Below are 18,518 nucleotides of genomic sequence, written 5' to 3'. Positions count from 1 at the left end.
TGAGGAGGGGCAGTGCCTTGATCACATTTAAGTTCTAGAAAGATCACTCTGGGTGCCCTGTAGAAGAGGCAGGAGTAGATGTGGAGAGAGATACCAGTCAGCAGGCCAGTTCTTTCATCCAGCTGAGATGTGAAAAGGGCCTGGCCCCTGGCTCCTGGCCTCCCTGTGGCTTCAGGGATTCAGAGAAACTTGGAGAGAGAAAAAACTCAGTGTGTCTAAGAGGGGTGTCTGCGTGTGTAGCCTGGCTGATCTCTCGGACCTTCTCAAGGCCGTCTCTTGTCTTTAGTTGGCTCTTGATAACCTTTGGGTCAAAGCTCTTTGTTGCCCTCTTGAATTACTTCTCACCTCATAGCCTATGGCACCTGCCGGCACACCGGTTAGAGGGCTCTGCCCCACCTCACCTCCCGTCATTGCCTCTGTGCCCACGTTGCACAGAGCATCTGCTTCTGTTTGACCTCTTACCTTCGTCTCCCCTTCTCTTTTAAAAATGATTGCCAACAGTTTTTATTGTGTTTGAAAATGATGACGTCCCAGTGTTTTCTTAGAATTGTTGTGGAAATTTATTGCTTCCAGTATCCTTTCCTTGTCTTTTGGTGTGGCCCAGAGACTTAAAAAAACGCCTGCTTTCCATTCTGCCTATAGTAGTTGATATAGGCGGACTTTCTGGAAGTAGGTTTTTTTAAGTGGGAGAGTGGAGTGTAGGAAGCTTGGCACGGCCTGGGGGTGCTTTATGATGCAAGGCATGCTGGGCCTTCGCTCCTTCATCCACCCTTGCTCAGCTTCTCCCCTGCCAGGGGGAGGAGCCTGTGTGTGTATGAGTGGGGATCTCGTGGGCAGGAGTCAGTCCCATGTGACTGAGGGCGTCGGAGGGTGGGAGTGGGTGCGCGTGGGGCGTGGGGTGGGAGTCCCTACATGAGAGGAGGAGGGTGAGGGAAATCAGTGTACTGGAGTGAGGGAGTGGGGAGAGTGAGGGTCGAGGTGGCAGGATGTGGCTACAGCAGCGTTTGCCCTGGAGGCCCAGGCGTGCCAGACCCTCTCCCCTGGCTTCTCAGCTCCTGGCTCTGTGGGCGACGGACTAATTCCAGGCCCCACTGTCTGGAGGGGTAGATGCCATCTGCTCTGGTTTCAGGGCCTGGGGACACCTAGCCTGACAGCGAAGACACCGGTGACCGCAGCCTGGGGTGGGGGGGGGGGGCAGAGGCAGGCGGAGTACGATTGGGCCCATCGGATCGTGGCCTTGATTGGGTTAGCTGCTTTGTTAATGGAAGCTTAATTGTGCGAGCAATTCTAGAACATGACCAGGTATAATTAGGAAGTATTAATTGACCATTGTATCACAGGCTATTGTTTTTCTTTTATGTGCTTCCATCCACATGGCAGGAAATCTGGTTGCTGACAATGCCGAGGTTTTTTGTCACTGGTCCAGCTGCTTGCAGAAGACTGATTTGTCTTTCCAGATTCCTAGAGAAGGAACTGAGGGTCAGCTGGGGTCAGGTACCCCCTCGGGACCAATCTGCATTGACCAAGGGCTGTGGGCGTGTGGTGTAGACATGGCCGCTGGGAGCCCACTTCTGTGGATCAGGTCTGGGCAGCTGTCGGGGAGGGGAATGTGGTGAGCTGGGAAGACAGCCCAGCAGATGTCCTCGTCATTTACACTCTGTTCCAGAGACCGTCCTCTTTTTGTCATTTGATGTTCCGGGCCGTGTGTCTGTGTTGGTCCGAGCCCACCTCTTTGAGACCTGACTCACGCTCCTTTTCCTGGAGCTCCTTCCTCACCTCGGTCTCGCCGCTCCTTCATTCGGCCTCACGCTGTATTTATTTGCTCTCTAGCCTGTAACTCTATGTAGTATGTGTTTTATGTTTCCAGATGAAGATGAAAGGTAATTATCCTGAGGCTAAAAATCCTGTGTCTCCTCAGTAACGCTGAGTTTCATTTCCTGAAAGAGCAAGTCCCTGTCCGTTCTCTTCGGCACCACATGTTCGGAATGAGGTGTAGCCATCCTCCTTGTTCTGCTTGCCTTTTCGGTAACATTCGGTTCTCTTCAACAGGCCCCCCCCCCCTTTTTTCCTAATGTTTATTGATTTATTTTGAGAGAGAGCACGAGCAGGGGAGGGGCCGAGAGAGTGGGAGAGAGAGAATCCCAAACACGCACCTCATTGTCTGTGCAGAGCCATCAGCTCAGAGCCCGACGTGGGGCTTGAACTCCCAAACCGTGAGACCTTGACCCGAGCCGAAGTCAGGAGTCAGCCGCTTCACCCACTGAGCCACCCAGGCGCCCCCACCAAGCCCTTCTTAAAATCTTCCTTCTCAGTCTGCTACTTCTGGATCCCCGCCATCTCCCCTCTCTCCTGCCTCCCTGCGGCTTCCCCTCAGACTCCTTTGCTGGCTGCTGTTCCTCCTTAGGGCTGCCCACCTCCGTGGCCTCTGGTTCAGCCGACACTTTGTGCTTGTGGCCGTCTCGACCGCGTTCCTGTGCTCCCGCTGAGTTGTTCGCAGCTGGCTGGTCACCGGCCACCTGAACTCACAGCCCCGTGACTGTTGGCTTCTCTGTGGTACTCTCTCATCGTAGTTGTTCAGGCTCAAGACTTGCATTGCTTCAGGGAGTGTTATCCCTGACCAAGAAGTAATTCCGTCCTCTCCACTCCCCGCCTGCCGGGCCCCGTCAGTCTTACCTCTGGCATATGCTTCGCTTTCACCCGGCCCCTGCCCAGCGTACGCCTCATTCTCTCCTCTGAGCTCTTCCGGTAGCTTCCTGAATTAGTCGGCTGGCCTCCAACCTCTTCTTGCCCCTGCCCGCCTTCACAATGGCCACCGGAACCAGGCATCCAGAAGGCAGGTCTGACGACGTCACGCCTGTCCTCACCGCTCTCGCATTGTGCGTCAGGTGAAGTGCCCGTGCGGCCTGACGTTTGGCCCTTTCAGAGCGGTAATACGATCGCTTACTGATGATACATACTTTAGGCCAGACCTGTGGACTATAGTCACGTACACGTACAGTCACGACTATAGCCACGTACGCTTTATGTGGCCTGTGTGGCGGCCTTGCAGGGGAGATAGCAGTTTGTCTCTTTTGTAGACAAGAGGACTAGTTCCGAACAGGGCTGGCCTGCCCTAGACCTTGGGCCCTCTCCTCTGTCGGGGGCCCCTTTATGTCTTAGTCTGCACTCTGCTCTCATCCTGGGGGCGGCGGGGGGGGTGGTGTCTGATCTCCTTTGCAGCCAGTGATCATCTTCCTCATCCGTTCAGGCTCAGCCAGGGGTGCTGCTGCCTCTCTGAAGCCTTCCCTGAAAGCCACTCAGCGTTGACCTTTCGTTCTCTCCCAGTCACTGGCAGCTTTGTTCTGGTCACGTAGTCACTCTGCCTCGCTTTGTGTTGTGACTGGTTCTCTGCGCGCCCGTCCCCTGGAGTATTCAGTCTTTCTAGTGTGGAGGAGCCGTCCCTGCTCGGTTGTTTGGGCGTCGCTTGCAGCCTGCCTGCGCTACATGCACATCAACGGACACAGGAGGGCTGAAGTCCCTTGAAGGGAATTTATCCAAAAGGGAAGCGAAGAATGGTGCCCTGTGGTTCTTCATAGCAAAACATGGTCCTTTGCTGGCATGAGGCACTTGTATGTCTGTGCCGACTCTTCTCAGACACAACTTTGAGGTCAGCGTGTAGCGTCCCATTTTCTGTAGTTCAGTCCGGTCGACTGTAGAAGAAGTATTCCTCCACGTCCATTCACTCGGTACTTGATGCCGTCCTCCGTGCGCCCCCGGCTCCCGGGCACCAGGAGCGGGCCGCGGCATGGTTGGCAAAGATAGGCGGGGAAGTAAAGGAGGCAGGACTTGTGATCACGTAGGCAGACCTCCCAGGATAATAGAAAGGGATGCCCAGCCAGGCCTCGGGGGGACTGGGATATCACCGGCGGGAATCAGATGACACACTCCACCCAGCAGGGTTTCCATGTTCTTCTGCCGTCGGCACAGCCACTTCCTGTCTGGCACTCGCTCCCCTGCCAGCTTCTCTGTGTATCTTGGGTCGTGTTCTCTGAGAGGGGATCTTCAGTGGTGCCTCCCTGCTGCATCTTTGCCCAGAGCTCTCGGGCCAGGCCTCCCTATAGACTGCCAGTCTGGTGGTCAAGTGCCCCCAAGGAGGACATAGCCGCCTTTCCCGGAGAAACTGCCAGGAGCTACTTCTGTCCGCTGGGTGCTGTGGGAGGGCTCAGGTGTGTAGCGCATGACCCCCATACACGGTGTTGTGCCCGCTTCCACAGGGCATGGAAAGACGGAGGAGACACTGTCCCTGCTTAAAGTCTGAGAAGGTTATCGTAAATAGGTATCCGTAACCATGGTGCCAGGACCATACCTGGTGTTCATGGAAGTGTAAGTTTCCTCTATTAATTGATAACCTGTGTGATCACATATGTGCTTTCCAGATCGGCCCGACTTAATCTGTGTTTAATTTGCATCACACCTTTTGACCCAGTTTTCTGTTAAATAAAATACAGAGGATGAAAATAAGATAAGTAATATCACAGCTACATGTTGACCCAGATCCATTAGTGAATAGTTTTGAAATCTTCATTATTTTTTATCAAACCTTAGTAGTGTCAGTCCGTCATTGAAATGTCATTCCTCAAAATTGCAGTAATAAAAACACAATTTTTAGTAGTTATTTTATAACCCATAGGCCATGTAATATATATCCAGTCTCTTCTACCCAGCCCCTGCTCTTCCAGTTTTATATTATTTTCTTTCTTTCTGTGAGTTACTGTGAATCATTTTTTTTTTTTTTAGAGAAATTAAGTTTTGTTTGTTTTGTTTTGTTTTGTTGTTTTCATAGAAATTCCGGGATTTCTTTAATCAAAATGAGACCAGTGACCCAACGAGGGATACGTGCGTGATCCTTACAGTAGAAGGGCGAACATTTCCAGTGGACATCTTTTATCTACAAAGGTTTGATGACCCTTGCCTTTTTAATGATGGTCGTCAGCAGACCTGGCCTGTGTTGTGGAACGAGAAGCAATTGCATCTGCTCCCAGCCCCAAGGGCAGTATGCCAGGCTGGGGAAAGGGGCATGTTTCGTGTCTCCTGTCACTGGCAGGATGTTCTGGAGCCCTGCTCGGTGTCGCTGCTCAATGCGTTTGAACTCTTGACACCGGTGGGCAGATTTCTGGGCGTCTGTGGTCACGGTCTCAGTGGGAAAGAGCCAAGGGGTAACGAGATTACAGGGAGGAGGCCTGGTGGTCTTCAGAACGGGGGGTTTCCCAGGCTGCCTGTCTGCGAGAGCAGCAGTAATGATTTGAATCATTTGCTTCTTCGCTCTCTTCATCTTTGCAAGAAGGCCTGGTTGACATGGTTGGGAGGAGCCCCCTTGGATAGGAAGGGTCCATCCTAATTCCTACACCTAGTCACTGCACAGACGAACACCAGGAGCCTGGCGCAGTGGTTGATAAGGCCAGAGCTGGGAGTCTGACTTCTGAGTTGTTCTCACTGGACAGCACATCCATTAGCTTCGAGTACCCCACTCAGACTTGCTGCCAGTGATCAGGAGGGAAAATAGAAAGAGTGTGGAATTTAGCACTGGAACCATAGCCCTCAGTTTTCACTGACCAGCCATCTTTGCATGCTAAAGATAGCACATTTATTTGCATGAGTTTTTATTTCTTTGCAGGTAAAGCTAAGAATCATGGTATACATGTAATTATGGGTTACTTTTTTTTTTAATGTTTATTTTGAGAGAGTGAGAGCATGCATGTGTATGAGTTGGGAGGGGAGAGATAGAGAGAGAGAGAGGGAGGGAGGGAGGGAGAATCCCAAGCAGGCACCACACTGTCAGCACAGAGCTGACACGGGGCTGGATTTTAGGAACCATGAGATCATGACCTGAGCTGAAAGAATGAGAGTTGGACGCTTTACCTGATGAGCCACCCAGGCGCCCCTATGGATTACTTTTGAATGCTGCCTTTAAAAAAAAAAAAAAGGAAAAAAGCGAATGACTATTTTATTTATTCACATACTGTTCACCTGCCAGGCAGGCCCAAACTAACTTTCATGAGGCTTTGCTGCTGGATTATTAGGCTAATTAATCTATAATTGATGAGCGTGTCCTAGTGATGAATTTATCTCCTACGTCTTTTCAGTCCTGTTCCAGATTATATCAAATCAACTGTAGAGACCGTGATGAAAATTCACCAGACAGAGGGAGATGGAGACATACTAGCATTTCTTACTGGCCAGGTAATTCCACTGGAATTTTCTCTGATAAACAGACATGTTAAGGCAACACCAAAATTAACACAGGGGTGTGTTCCTTAACTATTCATTTCAGATTTTATTGTATCTTGTGATTAATTAGTTGCATATAAAATTGTTTGGATTGATGTCATTCATCTACCGACTGGATTGTCAGGGAATCATTAGCTCCCGCCTGTTCTATCTGCAGAGGGTTCAGTGTATTTTAAATTTATTAGTTGGTTCCAAAGTAAACGAGGCAGTCAGCGGGCTGTTGTGCTAACCGTGGTGAAATGCTGTGTTAGGGACCCTTTGTGCATGTGCGTTGGCTGCTGTATGCCTCTTTCCCGGCGACACCACCCCTCCTGGGGTGGTGAGCGGGCACATCCCTGGAAAATCACCTGAACAAGCCCCACTGCTCACTCAGGGTTGGAGCACTGTTCAGAACCACCCTCCAGCCGTAGTCTTTTCCACTGTCGAACACTTTCCACAGTACGGTAGTCCTTTCTGGGGAAAGCTTGTAGTGATTTTATGTGTCACGGCTTGTCCACATGTAGGACGTGCTTTGTTTACCACAGTACGTGAAAGCCGAGTAAAATAGTCATTGTTTTTGTTGATTGGGAGCTCTTGTATTCACTGCAGATAGTATAGATGTCAGTAATGAACCTGACAGTTGCAAATTTTCACCCCATAGGCACCACTGTTCAGTAGCATTTGATTAAAAACCGCCCCAGAGCAGAGTGTGCTCGCCCTGGGAATCGTGAATCCTACCACAGTTAAAATTCTGGTCCTGAATTAACATTTTCTTTCAAAAATGACGTGCTTCAAACTGATCTCGGGTTCTTTGGTTCCTGGTTCGATGTTTTTAGGAAGAGGTGGAAACGGTCGTGTCTATGCTAATCGAGCAGGCTCGGGCGCTAGGGCGAACTGGGATGAAGAGACACCTCCGGGTCCTGCCCATGTACGCAGGACTGCCTTCCTTTGAGCAAATGAAAGTGTTTGAAAGGGTGTCACGCAGCGTCAGAAAGGTGAGACTAACCCGCTGACCAGGGCCTTGGCAGCCATCTGTGATGGCTGGGAAGGTTTTTTGTTTGTTTGCTTGTTTTTTAATGGAAGTGAAACTTGGTAAGACTTTTAGGTCCAGGTTTCTGTGCAGTAGATCTAAACGCACACAATAAATCACAATGAATACGGTGTTCAGAAATCTCTAAAGCTGCCCCACAGAAGGATCACTGTGACAGCAGTGATCAGAACAAGTGACTCCTCTCTGCCTCCTTTCTGTCTGCTTAATATTGTTCCCTATGGCACGATACTGGCTTGCCTGACGTGAGTGTCTTAGTGAATTGTGTAGATGAGTTACTACAAATGGTTTCTAAACCGTTTGTTTTAGGCATCAGCAGTTAGCCTATGGAGCCAAGTTCAGATCAGTTAATTCAAAGTGTGGTTTTAAAAATATTTAGCCTGGAAATTGGGGTGGGGAAGGGTGTGGTGAGAAACACGAGTTGGAAGGAATGAGCAGGCGGCCAGCCTGTGTCCCGCTCGTTGTCCCCTGGGCCTGGCTCAGCTTTCCTTCCCAGAGGACGAGGAAGGCCCAGACCTGGCCTGAAGCTGGCTTGTTGTAGCTGTTTATCAGCAAGCGGATGGTAGAGAACACGGTGGGTGAGGGCTGGTCTGAGGATCCACTCCCGATTCTGACCACTTGGGAGAAGTTGCCCAGCCTCCTGGTCGTTGGGGTGGAGCACCTCAAGCCTGCGAGTCCGTGGACTGTGGCCAACCGGTCAGGAGACCTGGACTCTGTGCCTGAGCTACTCGGAGCCTGGATGGGTTTCTCAACCTCAAGGCCCAGTTTTCTCAGCTGCGAAGCATAAATAACAACAAGTTTGGGTAGGTGGGTCTCTAGTATAAACTACTAAATGTGTATTTTTACAAAATGATAGATGGAGAAGTGCCTTTGAAAGGTTCTGAGTGCTGTTTTGCATGCTCCTTGCTGCTTCACATCTTCCAGGGGCAGTGCCTGGTGCACTTAGAATAAAATGCCAGCCCTCCTGGTGGCCCAGAGACTGTACGCGATCTGGTCCTGGCTGTCCTCCAGCCTCCTCTTGTACTTCTCCTGGATTCTAGCCTCCCTGGCTGTTTCTGCTTCGAACTGTTTCTTCTGCCTGCATCTCTAGCAGGTTGACTGTTTCTCATTACTCAGGCCTCAGCCCAAAATCTTCTAGAGAGACTTTCCTTGGCCATCCACAGTAGCGTACCACATTATTATTATTTAACACATAATGAGCACTGCACCCAGTAATGTTGTGTTATTACTCTGTTGCATTTTCTTCATAGTATTTGTCACTCTCTGCGGTTGTCTGCTTGTTCATGCTCACTGCTTCTTCACCCAGACTCTCACACGAGGATGCAGACTCTGGGAGAACAGGGGCCCTGACTTTCCTATTCCTTGTACATCCCTAGCACCTTGAGCAGTACCTGCAAAGCACAGACAGATTCTCAGAAATGGTTCAAATGTGAGCAAATAAATAAGGATGTACAAGGTGGTCATTTCCTTCAGTTGTGCAAAAGGCAAAAACTAACATTCGTTGAGTATTTATTATGGGCCGAGCACCAGGCTGTAAGTACTTTATGTATATAGTTCACACTTGATCCCCTCCACAGCCCAGGAGGGGCGGATATTACATAGGTGAGGGACTGTGCAGGAGGTTAAGTAACTTGTCCAAAGTCACACCTTAGGCAGATTTCAAGCCCAGGGCACACTGACCCTAAAACTCATGTCCTTTCCAGTCTATTAAACTGCCTCGTACAGATTCTACACTGTTGGAAATATCTTCAGTAAATCTTGTAGGATTTTGAGTAGTTTCTTAACAGTGAAAAGATCTAAGCAGCTCTTTTTGACTCTTCTTCCTGTGGGGACCCAGGTGATCGTAGCCACCAATGTGGCTGAAACCTCCATTACAATCAGCGGGATTGTGTATGTGATCGACTGTGGCTTCGTGAAACTCCGAGCCTACAATCCCAGGACAGCCATTGAGTGCTTGGTGGTGGTCCCAGTGTCCCAGGCATCAGCCAACCAGCGTGCAGGACGTGGCGGCCGCAGCCGTTCGGGAAAATGTTACCGCCTTTATACAGGTTAGTGTGGCTTTCCTTAAGGGTTTTTGACTTTCTCATAGTGAAGCCTGAGCACTGGAGAAGATCACGCGTTTTCCCTAATGGGCAGAACTTCGCGTAAAATCCAGACCCCCGTCACAAGGCCCTCTGCCCTCGGCCCCTGCTGCTTTCTTGACTCTAAACTTAGCACATTTTTGCTACTGCTCCCCTCGGCCAGAGCGAGCCCATGAGTCAGCAGTTACTTGCCGTCCCCATTTCACCCTCACGTCTGGGTGTAGGCCTGCCTGTGGCCGTGTGACCTTGCAGCCTGGGCCTCATGTCTCGGGTCCTGTCTTTCTTACCTTTTCCCTCAGCTTAATGTGCTGCTTTCTTGTTCCGGCATCCCTGATTCCTGTGAGGCCTCACACTGGGTTCCATCTTTACCTCTGGTTCAGAGTGTCTTTGCAGAGCAAACGTGGCAAGCTCTGTCCTGAGGCCACTGATGGAAACGCGTAGTTGTTCCACTCCAGTCACCAGGCTAGACTCTGAGGGAGCAAAATAAAATTAGGATAAAGACTGTCGCAGTCCTCACGGAACTTTTTCTCCAGCTTGAAGACAGCCTTGCCTTCGGCGGTGATATCTCTACAGCTGCTTTCTCTCTCTGTGCTGCCTTTTTGTGGGCGATGGCACCAAGGTTTCTCCCAGTTGTCCAGACCTAATTTTCACACCATTTTTGATTCTCTCCTGTGTCCAGTATCCATCTGCACTCATTTCCCAGATCAGGGCTTTTGTCATTTGTCTCTTCTTTCCTTCTGGTAACCACGCCCCTTGTTTAGTCCTTGATGTTATGCTTTCTTGTAGCGAATGTTTACGGGGGACCTGCTGTATGCCAGCCATCATGCCAGGGTTTGGAGATCCAGGCCTAGGCGAGGCGTGGGCTGCGGGCACGTGGCAGACAGCCAGGGGGTAGAGGCAGCCCCTGACACAGATTGGCACGTCGCGGTGTGATAGGGCTGCCGTAACGGGATGAGCCTTGGAAGCAGAGAGCAGGGAGTTATCCTGCTGGGGAGGGCTTCACGACTGAGTATTTGCACCTGATCTCACTGGCTGCCCAGTGGTTATCCAGGTGAAGGGATAAGCACCAGGCAGAGGGAATGGAAGGTGCAGGTACTTGGTGTGGAGGAAGCGAGTAAGGAGTGTTCATGGGACGTGGGGAGGCGGAGCCTGAGGCCAGAGTGGAGGGGTCTTTCACCACTGAAGGCACGAAGGAAAGGTTGGAGAGGAGAGCACTGAGCCTGAAAGGATCTGGAAAGTTAGGAGAAGAGAAAGTTGCAAGATACTTGAAAATAAATGTATTGAGGTGGAATTCACATTACATAAAATTAAGCATTTTAAATCGAACGGTTCAGTGGGATTTATTACATTTATAGTGTGCCCCACTGACTCTGTCTGATGTCTGAATATGTCCATCACTCCATACCCATCAAGCACTTTCTTCTCATTCCTCCCTGCCCGCTGGCAACCACCAGTCTGTTCTGTCTCAGTGGATTTTTCTGTGCGGGATATTTTATATAAATGGGATCATACAATATTGACCTTTTGTGTCTGGCTTCTTTCAATTTAGCATAATGAATGCTAAATGTTTTCTGGGTTCATCTCTTGTATTCATACTTCATTCTTTTTTTTTTAATTTTTATTTATTTTTGAGAGAGAGAGGGAGAGAGAGTGCATGCGCATAAGTGGGAGAGGGGCAGAGAGAGAGGGAGACAAAGAATCCGAAGCAGGCTCCAGGCTCTGAGCTGACAGCTCAGTGTGGGGCTTGAACTTACAAACCGTGAGATCATGACCTGAGCTGAAGTTGGACCCTTAACTGACTGAGCCACCCAGGCGCCCCAGCACTTCCTTCTTTTTTGATGGCTGAATAGTATTCCATTGGATGGATATACCACAGCTTGTTTATCCATTCATCAGTTGATTATTTCTGCCTTTTGGCTTTTGTGAATAGTTGCTGCTATGAAAATGTGTGTTTTGAGTACCTGTTTTTAATTCTTTCAGACATAAACCTGGGAGTGGAATTGTGGGGTCATATGATAATTCTATGTTGAACTTTTTGAGGAACTCTTGTTATTTATTTATTTATTTTTTCAACGTTTATTTATTTTTGGGACAGAGAGAGACAGAGCATGAACGGGGGAGGTGCAGAGAGAGAGGGAGACACAGAATCGGAAACAGGCTCCAGGCTCTGAGCCATCAGCCCAGAGCCCGACGCGGGGCTCGAACTCACGGACCGCGAGATCGTGACCTGGCTGAAGTCGGACGCTTAACCGACTGCGCCACCCAGGTGCCCCATCTCTTGTTATTTTTAAAGAAGAAATGGCCCGCATTATCTCATGCTCCAAAGAAGTGAAATCGTAGAATGCGGACTGAAGATAGGCAGGTAGATTTGGTTGAAAGGTCACTGACTTCCTCAGCAGGAACAGTTTCAGTGGAGTGGGGTTGGGTAGGGTTCACCCGACAGAAATGGGGTGCGTTAGCATCCAGCCTCTAGGCTTTTTTGGCTAACCGGCTTCCAGATGCGCTTTCACAGAATGTAGCCCTGAGCAGAGTGCTCTCTGCTCAGACCCTTCACTGTTTCCCAGAGCCCTCCAGAACTTGCCCTCACTTATGTTCTGCCACGACCCACGTACCCTGCTCTGCCCTGCATCCGAGCTGAACCGTGCTCTTCCCGCACGTACCTTCTGTTTGTCCACACCCATTTCTCATACTTTTGATACCTTTCCTTGGGTTGTTTCCTCTGCCCGGCAGATCCCCTTTATCCTTCCGATCCTTTCTCAAATGGCAGCTTCCTCATGAAGTGACCTCAGATGCTTCCTCCGATGACACTGCTTCCTCCTTCCCTGAGCCTCCATTTTCCTTCAGGAGGACCATTCACTGGGACCCAGCCTTGGAGTTTACTGTTTCCGGTCTCGGTGCCAGCCCTTTCATATCACTGAAGCGTCTCACAGCTGCTCCCGCAGCTCCTGGCCCAGGGCCTTGTGTAGTCGAGTCCTCAGTGGAATTTCATTGAGTGTCCTTGAACTCTTGGGAAGCACTGCTTCCTGAGTGCGGTATCTCAGCAGGGTTGTCTCGTATCTGATAACTTTGCTCTCCCTTGGCCAGCAGTGTGCTTGGAAAATGTGGTTATCCTACCAAAAGCTGTCCCCAAATACTCTTGAAACCCAGAGGGAGGATCCCATTTGGAACTTCTGTTGTCGCCTGCTTTCAGAACCTTCCAGCTAGACCTGTGCATTTGGCAATCTGCATCCATCAGACCCCAGAATATTGGTTGTTTCTGAAAACATTTTTGAAGTTCTTCAGGGATAGTGCTGTTTCTTCCTGATACCTTTGGTTGTTTTCTTGCCTTAGTTAACCAAAACCTTATGATCTGCATGGAGGTTGGGTGAGCCTTGTGTTAAAGAGGGTGTGCGTAGTTAAAATGTTGACTGATTAGAGGGATTTGTGGGTGGAGCATGCTGTGTACAATCCAGAAGCTTACCGAATATATACAGAAGTGATTTAATCCCTTCCTCCCTCTTTTTCCTCCACCTTGTTTGTCAGGCTTTTATTAAAAGGCCTCCCAAAGCCTCTTCCTCCCTACCCCTCTCCTGTGGCCTCCCATCTTGGCATCACCTTGTGGTGCTTTTTCCTGTCGGTCACCTTTTGTCCCTGATGGGGCATGTCAGCATTCCTTGATCTGTTTGGGGCAGCATCAGATTCTGAGTGTGACGCATGCCTGGCCCGTTGGTTTTAAAAGATAGATTTGGACGATTTTTGCCCTTTGTAAGATTTGGTCATTCGCTCTATTGTGGTTACCGTTTTGGTGATTTGCGTTGAGATTGTTCTTGGCTGATATGTACAGTTCTTGCTTTCTAGACTTGATGCAGCCCAGGCAGAGGGTAATGGTGCCTGGGCACCAGTAGGGATTCAGCAAGTACTTGTTGCTTTGATTAATGTTTTACTGGCAAAAAGCACATTAAAAAAGGCTCTTAAAGTAAAAGGACAGACTTTTATAAAGATACTCTCTCTCTCTCAAAAATAAAAAAGAGGGAGGGGGTCTCCTGGGTGGCTCAGTCGGTTAAGCGTCCGACTTTGGCTCAGGTCATGATCTCACGGTTTGTGAGTTTGAGCCCCGCATCGGACTCTGCTGTCAGCACAGAGCCTGCTTCGGATCCTCTGTCCCTCTCTGTCCCTCTGCCCCTCCCCAACTCGTGTTCACACATTCTCTCTCTCTCTCTCTCTCTCTCTCTCTTTCTCCCTCTCCCCCTCCCCCTTTCTCTCTCTTTCAATAAAAGGTATATTGTTTATAAAGATATAAACAGCTAAGGTATTTTTATATAGAGTGGTCTTTTCTAAATACGGAACAACTTTGTTTTGTGACATCCTAGGCATCCGATCCTAGAATCTTAAAGCCTCTTGTCAGAGACGAAAACCTGTGCCTTGGGCACAACGATTGCATTTGACTGTGGCATTTGACCCCAAACAGTTCTGATTTCCTATCCTCAGAGGAAGCCTTTGACAAGCTGCCTCAATGCACTGTCCCTGAGATGCAGCGTAGCAACTTGGCACCTGTCATCCTCCAGCTGAAAGCACTAGGGATCGACAACGTCCTCAGGTTCCACTTCATGTCGGTAAGTCCTGCTCTCTGTCTGCATGCCCACTGGTGAATGTCAGGACATCAGATAGAGCGGAGCACGTCACTTTTCTTTTTTATTTCCACTTAGCTCATGCGTCGTGTGCCACTTTGCACCAGGCCCTCGCAGGGTATGGGGGAGTGGAGGCAGACGGCAGACGCAACGTCCTGTACTTGTCTGCCGGGGGGGAGACAAGTAACTGATTGCAGTGCGTGGGCCCGGTGCTCTGTGAGACCAAGGAAGGCCCCCGCCCTGGTTAGTCGTGTGTGAAGTGAGACCTGAAAGGCGAGAAGGATCTCAGCACGTGGGAGGGGCGGGAGAGCCAGGACAGCCAGCGTGTGTGGGCCTACGTGAGGGAGCTTGACAGCTGGGGGAGAGCTGCAGGGACGTCCTTGTGGCCGATCTCATTCCGGATTATTTCCGGAGACAGGTTTCCAGGAGTGAAATTATTGGGTCCAACGGCCATAGCCATTTTGTACCTCCTTGACATGTGGCCAGATTGCTTTTATGCCTGAAGTCCAGTATTGCACGATGCCCACTCGTGGTGCCTTCATCATGCCGTTTTGTTTTCTGGTAGAGCTTTGCTGATTGCCTTGGTGGCAGGGAGGGAGGAAGGAAAAATAGCTGTACCTTAATATTTGATTTCTTAAAAGACAGTTAAAAAAATGTATCGTCCACTTTATATTTCTTCCGAATCGTTAAGCCGTTTCTCTGTTAGAATTAGTGTCTGTGGTGATTTTTAGGAGTCCTTTAATGAAGACATTAACCTTTGTCTGTAGTATTTCTTGGAAATGGTTTTTCCAGTTATCTGTATTTTACTCTTTTTTAAATTTGTTTCTTAAATGTGCAGACATTATAAATATTTCCACAGTCAAGTCTTTCTGTCTTTGTCTCTGTGATTTGTTTTGTCGTTCCCTTGCTTATGACACACTTCCCCGTATCTAGGTCAGTTAATAAACATCCAGTCATGTTTTCTTCCTGAATTTTTATGATTTGAAGACTTGAATTTTAACTCTGTTCTGCCCCGACTGCATTGTTGTGTGACAAGCCTGGGTTCCTGGATGATAAAGTCCCTGATGGCGTATACATGTCATGATGAACTGGGTGAATGAAGGAATAGAAAACGTCAGCCTGTGTCCTAAAGAAAACAATTGTGTGTTCACCATAAATATGGAAAAAACGCACGCTTTGATTACTGGTGTGTGCAAGAAATTATAAAGAAAAGATAACAGTACATGCAAATTAGAAGCTCAAGAAGAACCTCACATCTAGGATGAAAGGAATATGTATTATGGCAGAAATGACCTATCAGCACTTGAGAAAGTGCAAAGAGTTTTCAGGCGTCCTTTGGAACTTGTGAACTACCTGCTGGGGAAGGAGCCGAAGGAAAGGAGGCAGCAGAGTGCGTGGACAGTGGAAGCTTACCCATGCTTCTGTGGGAGACAGATATGTGCGGACTGAAAGAGCTATAAGGCACCGCTTTACGTTACTTAAATGATCCCATGAAGCAAAATGGTAAAATCCAAAGCTGGCACGGTTTGGGGCGGCAGTTATATTCTCCCGTTTGAGTCCCTGAGGGCTCTCCGACATTATCTAAGGAGCCGTAGAAATGCCTGGTATTTCTTCTCAGGGAAATTTCTCCTGAAAAAATAATTCAGAAGAAGAAAAAACACTTCAGTGTATGATCATGTTTATAGTATCATTGTGTATCAAATTTTTAAGTAGAATAATGAAAAGCATAAGCTTGTGGACAGTTGAAGAATGAGGAAAATACGTATAAATTCATCTTTGTTGATTTCCGTCTGGTTATATTCTCCTGAAACTGTGTTGTTTTTTTTTTTTTTTTTTTTTTTTTTTTAACAATTGAAATCACAGGGTACGTGTAACTTTGTATATTTAGCAGTGTTAATTATGTAGCAAAGAACTGGAAACAAGTCAGTTGCGCAGGACTAAGACAATTGCTTACTTTACAGAGTATGACCTGGTTGGAATATTATGCAGCCATCCAAATAATCACGGTGAAGTTTCTATGGGTGAAAAAACACAATGAAGACAGAAAATCATACAGTGAGAAAAAAAACCTAAAATTATACATAAGCAGTCCTTCCAGCTATCTTAAAACATAGTGTTCACATACGGTCCCAAATCAGATGAGGCCAGAGAGAAATACTAGGTGTGTGTGGTTAGGTGAAAATACTAGGGATGTGATTTGGATTCAGAGAATCAGACTGAAGGTCACAATAGCAGCTTTGCTTAACTTCAGATTGCCTCGCATTCTCTGTTGTTTTCAGCAATTCAGATCCCGCCTCTGTCACTTGCCCTCTGTAGGCAAGGCCTGGAGCCGGGCTCTGGGTGGTCCAGGGTTGGCCACCGGGGCTGCTGGAATGGAAGGTGGAGACTATGAAGTAAAAAAATCAGAAATGTCCGATGGGAGTGGAGAAAAACAGGGAGGTTGTTCAAGAGAGGGAGCCATCACTCCTGATGGAGGGGAGCGTGGGGAGCGCTTCAAGGGGCGCTCAGTTTAATCAAGCTGAGGTTGAAGACCGATTAGCACTAAGGATGCTGAGGAGAGAAAGGACACCTCAGGGGGCGCTGACATGAATAGAGGCCCGGAGGCCGGGAAGTATGGGGCACGTAAGAGGGAAGAGCAGAGCGGCTTTGAGCAGGAAATAGTCACATTTTGTGTCTGGTACCCGAAAAGATTAACTTAGGAGGATTTTTATGTTTTTACAGCCCCCTCCAGCACAGTCGATGGTTCAAGCATTGGAGTTACTCTATGCTCTGGGAGGTATGCCTGTCTCATCTGTGTTCTCTAATCTGTTTACTAATAGATGGTATTAGGTAGGTTGTATTCACGCTAGGGCTCTTAGTGTCTTTAGGAGTCGGATTGCTTCTCCCCACATATACAATCCTTTTAATAACCCTTAAGCTTTATTGAAATAAAAAAGGTGGGATCATAATTAATAGATGAAGTCCACTTATGACAATGAATACCTAAAGCATGTCAGTACATCAGAAGCTATTAATAACCATCATTGGAGCCACACTCCTGAAAGACATCTAGAAGATTGCCTACCAGTATTTCAGGTGTTACCTCTCCAGACCTTTTTCTCAGTCCCTCCACTGCATCCTGAAATCTCAGGCTCACTATTGTCTCCCTCTTCCCCATCATTCCATTCTTGGAGTTCCCTGTGGAGAATTGGGTTGATGACCAGCCTGTGGTACTCTTTGGGGGCAAGGAGACACCATGTTATCGAGAAACCTCTATTCTCTTCGTTTAAAAATGTAGTGTTGGAGCCCGAATGGCTCAGTTGGTTAAGCTCTTCGTCTCGGCTCAGGTCTCGATCTCAGGGTCGTGAGTTCAAGCCCCATGTTGGGCTCTGCGCTGGATGGGAAGCCTGCTTTAAAAAAATTAATGAAAAATAAATAAATAAAAATGTAGTGTTTATCTTAAGATAGAGAAAACTGTAGCCTGAATTCATCTGTTCAGGAAGTACCTATCTTTTCTATGAATGTTGCCCCAAGTGAGCATAATGTCTGGTATGGTAGTGAGTTTCAGTAGAGGTTTTGTCCTTTGAGATTGTTTTGTTTTTAACATCTTTATTGAAGTATAATTCACATACTCTGGAATTTACCCATTTAAAATGTCCAGTTCTGTGGTTTTAGTATATTCACAGGGTTGTGCAGCCATCACCCCACGTTTAGAACATTTGGAACAGTTTTATCACCTAAGAAAGAAACCCTGTACCCGCTCGTGCTCACTCCCACTCCCTGTCCCCTCCTCCTTGCAGCCGTCCTAGGCAACTGCTAATCGAATCTCTGTCTCTGTAGATTTGCCTGTTCTGGACATTTCACAGAAGTGGAGTCACATATATGTGGTCTTTTGCGATTGGCTTCTTTCATTCAGCACGATGTTTTCACGGTTCATGTATGTTGTAGTGTGTGTTGATAATTCATTCCCTTTCATGGCTGAATAACATTGCATCGTGTGGGTTGGATATACCAGATAGTATCCTTATCCACTGAGCAGTTGATTTGGGTTGTTTCCCCTTTTTGGCTAATACAAATAATGCTGCTGTAAACATTTGTGTGCTAGTTTTTGGTGGACATTCCTACCAGCCGTGTATGAAGATTCCACTTGCTTCACATAATAACATTCGAGCAAGTTGCCAACACCTGTTATCTGTGTTTTGTGTTATAGTCATCCTCGTGGATATGAAGTGGTATTTTGTGGTTTTGATTTGCATTTCCCTAATGACTAGTGACGTTAAGCACTTTTTCCTGTGCTTATTGGCCATTCGTAGAACTTTGGAGAAATGTCCATTCAAATCCTTTGCCCATTTTCCCTTGGGTTATTGTCTTTTTATTATTGAGTTGGAGGAGTTCTTTATGTATTCTGGGTATACGTTTCTTATCAGATCTGTGATTTGTAAATACTTCTCCCACTCAGTGGGTTGGCTTTTCACTTTTCTTGATGGTATCATTGGTAATACAAAAGCTTTAAGTTTTCACGCAGTTCAGTATACGTATTTCTAATTCTGTTGCTTG

At 47.9% G+C, this 18,518-nt stretch overlaps 1 protein-coding gene across 3 annotated transcripts in view; it reads left to right on the top strand.

Moving 5' to 3' along the window:
* DHX35 (DEAH-box helicase 35) overlaps positions 1 to 18,518 on the top strand; it is a 66,056-nt gene that overhangs the window by 28,796 nt on the left and 18,742 nt on the right. For all 3 annotated transcript variants that reach the window (XM_045444609.1, XM_045444608.1, XM_045444607.1), the window contains 6 exons: positions 4,823 to 4,935; positions 6,123 to 6,219; positions 7,083 to 7,241; positions 9,132 to 9,342; positions 13,843 to 13,967; positions 16,704 to 16,758. In XM_045444609.1, coding sequence (XP_045300565.1) covers positions 4,823 to 4,935; positions 6,123 to 6,219; positions 7,083 to 7,241; positions 9,132 to 9,342; positions 13,843 to 13,967; positions 16,704 to 16,758 — 760 coding nt within the window. The remainder of the gene's footprint in view (positions 1 to 4,822; positions 4,936 to 6,122; positions 6,220 to 7,082; positions 7,242 to 9,131; positions 9,343 to 13,842; positions 13,968 to 16,703; positions 16,759 to 18,518) is intronic.

Source organism: Leopardus geoffroyi, chromosome A3 (assembly GCF_018350155.1).
Source record: "Leopardus geoffroyi isolate Oge1 chromosome A3, O.geoffroyi_Oge1_pat1.0, whole genome shotgun sequence".
Taxonomy (NCBI): Eukaryota; Metazoa; Chordata; class Mammalia; order Carnivora; family Felidae; genus Leopardus; species Leopardus geoffroyi.
The sequence above is the reverse complement of the archived record's forward strand: the minus strand, read 5'-3'. Positions and strand labels throughout refer to the sequence as shown.